General features: G+C 32.0%; 1 protein-coding gene across 1 annotated transcript; it reads right to left on the bottom strand.

Moving 5' to 3' along the window:
* Window positions 1–1,071: 1,071 nt before the first annotated feature.
* Window positions 1,072–4,982, bottom strand: LOC145637023 (uncharacterized). Its single transcript, XM_081688539.1, has 3 exons — window positions 4,965–4,982; window positions 4,722–4,881; window positions 1,072–1,412 (listed from the first exon to the last, which is right to left on the bottom strand). Exons 1-3 carry the CDS (start codon window positions 4,980–4,982, stop codon window positions 1,072–1,074), a joined length of 519 nt encoding a protein of 172 aa, XP_081544665.1.
* Between the last annotated feature and the right edge of the window lie 200 nt (window positions 4,983–5,182).

The following is a 5,182-nucleotide window of genomic DNA, read 5'->3' as shown; positions in this document are numbered from 1 at the left end:
TATGACAATGTTTTATTTTAAAACGTCAAATACTCAAATTGTTGAGTTACTAATTTTTTATCCCCGGTGAAAAAATGGAGTTAATCCACTTACTGATCATGGAACATTTTTACAATTACATGCTGATTAGCTTCTTTTTTTTTTATTTTTTATTTATTTTTTATTTTTTTTGGGTTCTCTACAATTAGAGTTACATGCTGATTAGCTTCCCCTCCTAGCTCTAAGCCAGCTTCAAGTATGCATCTCAGTGTCTCTAACTCAACTTAATGTCGAACCCAATTTCAAGTCCAACCCAATGTTAAACTCGGTGTCAACTCCGGTTTATGATTGTTGTTCTTTCAAGTTAACATCTTTTCAATCTTTTATTAAGTAAAGTCTATGCTCTTCCAACTCAGGAGTCAGGACAGATTGAGGTAGTAAATATGACTATACATTTCAAGAGCACCTCGATCGAATCAAGAGGGCCTGCGAATCGTATGATTAGACTCGAGGCATGATACCAACCCACCAATGATGCATCCGTTTAGCAAGGGAGAGGTGATGGATGAGGAACGTCAGTATTCACAAATCACACAATGATGTTTACTCGAGAAAGAATTCACAACCTTCACCGCATTATGATATGTTGAAACTTGAAAGTAGTACGATTATAGAGAGGCTATGAATATAATGCAATATAAATTGTTAGGCTTAAGCACAACTAAAAACAAAAGTAATCATAAAAAGCCTGAGATGGTCATCCTTTGAGTTTTTTTTTTTTTTTTTTTTTTTTTTTTTTTTTTTTTTTTACACAAAAGGGAAATATTTAATTACTTAGGAGAGTTAATGATGATGTAATCATCAGGGCAAAAGATCGACACTTAGAGCATAAATCATGATGCTCAAAGTGCATTAAGTACATAAAGTAGTTATAATATCTAAGGATAGGATAAAGATTAACAAAGATAGTAAAGATAGACTTCAGCAGCTTGTAGATGTCAAAAGGAGTTGCTGGACCAAACATAGGCACTTTCCAAGGTCTACTTCAGCAACTTGTGAATGTCAAAAGGAGCTGTTGGACTTCTCATAAATCTAAGGAGCCATTTCTGGAATTTCTGCTGCATATATGTTGAAGAGATGGGCTGGAGGATAAGAGAAAGGAACAACTTCTCCTGTTTTTATCTTGGTTCTACCCATCATAGCCAATCTGTCAGCAACAGAGTTGACAGTCCTGCTGGCATGGCATACTTGAACAGTCCAGCTTATTTCCAGCAGAGAGGCAACATCGCTAAGAATGTTACCTAAATCATTGTCTTCAAATGCTTTTGGATCTTTAAGCATCTTAGTAAGGGCATCTGCATCAGTTTCTAGTTCAAGAAACTTGATGTTCTTCCTCCAAGCAGATTTAAGGCCTTCCCTATTTGCCATTAGCTCTGCAGCAGCAGCAGATCGAAAGAACATTGAATTTCATGGCATAACTGTAACACCCCAATAATTCTCTCTTAGAACCTGTAAATACCCTGCACAAAATCCAAAAGAATTACTGGCGTGCTACCGCCACGTGTTCAAACGTTAAAGCTATATCAAATATTAGCAGCGGAAAAACTAAATCAGTTACAAATAAGTTTCAAAACCAACAAATAAAACCAAATTAAGTGATACAAGCTGGAACCATTAAGACCTTTATTCAAAACCAAACAAAAGTAGTAAATAAATAAAACCAGAGTTTAAATAAATTCAAACTTATGAAAAGAAATAAACTGCGAACAATAACCAACTTTCCACTCAAAATCCCACCACCTTGATGCAAGTCCAAACTATGTTAATACCTGTGATGAGTCTGCTCCCCAATATTACAAGTGTAAAGATTGGATCATTACAGGGTCATTGAAATGCGAAGTCCATGACCAAAGAGAGACACACAAAGCACGCAATCAGCAAATCTGAGTACATACAAGGTGCGAAACATAATGAGAAATCCCTAACATGCTACTAATAATCAATCATCACACATCATTAATTTGTAGACTCAACACATGACTCAACTATCAATTTACTAAGACTTACCTTGTTAAAAGTAATTAACTCATCATTTTTTATTCATTGGATTAAGCAATAGAAAAGGTTGTCCAACCCATGCTCCATTTGGAACATCAATAAAAGAAAAACCCCATACCTCATTTCGGAAACATCAATAAAACATCCAACGATCACGGGCGCAACTCCGTGACCGTAGCTAGTATGAGATCTCATCTAACTCCTAGTTTTGAAAAGTATTTGAAATAAGAGACTCGTAGATCAGACGGTCTCGAGAAAAGTGCACGGCTAATACCCCGTGTACCCCAACCCCTGATTGTCATTACTCCAGATGTGCACAAATCTAGAGTTTTATTGCTCATTCATCTTGCACTTTACGTGATTTACAAGTTTAGAATTGGTGATGACTCATATGCAAAACAATATAATCAATCAAATATCACATCATTCCAAGCAATCCAAAGTTCCAATTCAATTCTTGATTTATTAGTGGCAAACAATATTTAGTATTGAATCCTTTAACTATATACCTCGGTGTATAAACACCTTAAGTGCATAGGGCACTTCAAATCCTGAACCACGTCTTAAAAGACTTTAATGAACTTCCTCTACTCAAATCATAATTAATTCATGAAAGAGTATTAAAAATTAACCTCATGGAACCATTATCAAAATTAATTCCACTTAGACAACCAATAATCCATAACCTTTAATTAATCATAACATATCTAATTGATAAGACAATCACTTATACATCACCCACAACCGTAGTCATATACTTATATTTCAAACATGCCTCATACACAATATACGGAAATCACAATGTATAACCAAACAATTTAGCCCAGTCTTCTCTATACATGATACTAAGTTCTCGATACATCTCTAAGCATGCATCTAAAGGCAAGGTTTCGTAACTCGTACGTACCTTGAATAAACGAATTGGTATGCCACTTTACTATCTAGAAATCACCTTCAATAAACTCCTCTCCTAAACCAAACAATAACATCTCAATCAATACCCAATCAATCAAATTTACAGCAATTCTAACTTACTTTAAAACCTTCAAAATCCAAACCAAACAACACTTTAAACCTTCCCTTTAGTTAAAATTAAAGGTTTATACTTCCTCCGTTATTTTATTATTGCACCACTTGCTTTTTTAGGAAGTTTCACAAATATTGCACCATTTTCTCTTTAGGAAAAAAAATATTTGTGTTCACACAACAAATACCCAACATACCCTTGCTTTTTCACACTTACTTTTTAATTTACCAATATGTCACAAGGGCAATTTTGTATTTTTACCTTTCTCTCTCTTACCTTTCTCTCTCTTACTTTTTCCACTACCAAAATATTTGTACCCAACCCCTATGGTGCAATAATAAAAAATGGAGGAAGTATATAGTTCTTTAAGTTTTCTTCATAAAAACCTTAAAATACACTTTTATACATGAAATTACAGCAAGTTTAATAAAAATCTTAATATTATTTTAAAAAACCCTAATAATCTCCCTTTTTAATGGGTGATTAAACCCTCTTTATAAAACATCAAAAGTAGTACTTAGAAACTATTTCCAACACTTTAGGTTAATTAAAAACCCTTCAAAACTTTATCAATACATCACTTTAATACTCAATTAAAAGTCTCCTAGGAAATAATCACTTCCTAAAAAACAACCAACAATTAATATTACTAACCCGAGTAATTTCCAACAATATAATATGATGAAAAACCTCTTAAAACTTTAATAAAAACATATATTTATGCTTAATGAACTTAAAACATAATTAATTTTATTAATCAAACTCAAGGATAAAATTTTAAGCATAAAAAACTTCATTAAAATCAAAAACTGCCCAAAAATCATATTTAGAGGCTAAATTTGGCCACGAGGGGGGGGTGGTACTCACTACCAAAGGTAGTGAATTTTTCTTAAAACGTTGTTTCCACATGGAAAACACTACTTTTTTTTTTTTTTTTTCCAAAATTGAATGAGTTCAGAACCTAATTGGGATTAAAACAGGACTAATATTAACGAATGGAAATCTAAAAATTAAAACACGAATTTACGTGTTCAAAATAATCTGGAATTAAGTTAAACTAATCATTAGTTATAATCACCAAAATTTCAAAACATCATTACTATAAAAGCCCTAAATCAATTGTTCATAAAAAACCCTAAAATCATGATTTTCAATAATTAAAAACCCTATGTTATAAAATTTACAAAACCTGAAAATTATGACATTTATAAAATCTGAAATTATATAGTTTAATCATTAAAATACAACTTGATACTAATTAAATTAATTTCAAACAATAAAATCAAAACCCATAAATCAATAATTATAGCTACACAAATTAATAAAACAAAGGAGAAAGAAAATAAGACTAACCTTTTTGTGTGGGAAATTTTTGGGGATTTATGAGGTATTTATAGGAGAGAATTTTAGGGTAAATAGGAAAATTGGGCCTCATAAAAATAATGGGTCAATTAAGTAAACAAATGGGTTAGACTAGTTTGATTGGACATAAATTGTAGAATAAAGATGCATAAAATAATTTGTTCAAATAATTTTCGACCCAGATTAATAACTTGAAACTTTTGAAATTAAATTCCGGAAAATAACAAATAAATATTATAAATAAAATAAAATTTCATTTATAAAACATTTAAAAAATACGGGGGATTACAATAACCTGTAACCCACATTCCTTTTTCACATCTGATTACTCCTCCACCACCAGCATTATTCACATTTATCCAAGAACCATTAGTGTTTAACCTGTGAAATCCTTTTTGAGGTGGAGCCCACATCCTTGTGATTTGGTTAGAGGAAGAAGGTCTGTCAACACTTCCCTGAGATAGGGCCAAACAGTAATGGTAATCAACCAGAAATTTGTTAAAAGTTGACTGAATAAATAACATCTTTTAAAGGATACCATATAGCCATATTCCATCTTTTAAAAATTTGATCAAAGACAATCATATTCCTGGTATTCCAGAGATACCATATAGCCACAAAAAAGAGAATTCTCTAAGAGGAAGTACCGGTAAGGTTAAAATCCAGCCAATTAGTGAAACTAGAATTATAAATTTTTGTAAATCCATATTTAAATGAGCAAATTTTTTCAAAAATAAGAGACCACAGAGAAGAAGA

The sequence above is a fragment of the Chenopodium album genome, chromosome 6 (assembly GCF_948465745.1).
Source record: "Chenopodium album chromosome 6, dcCheAlbu1.1, whole genome shotgun sequence".
NCBI lineage: Eukaryota > Viridiplantae > Streptophyta > Magnoliopsida > Caryophyllales > Amaranthaceae > Chenopodium > Chenopodium album.
This window is presented reverse-complemented; position numbering and strand designations above follow the sequence as displayed.

Coding starts and splice junctions, on each gene's coding strand:
- LOC145637023 (XM_081688539.1), bottom strand. Junction 1,413..4,721: donor AAAAGGAATGTGGGTTACAG/GTTATTGTAATC, acceptor CTGCTGCTGCAG/AGCTAATGGCAAATAGGGAA.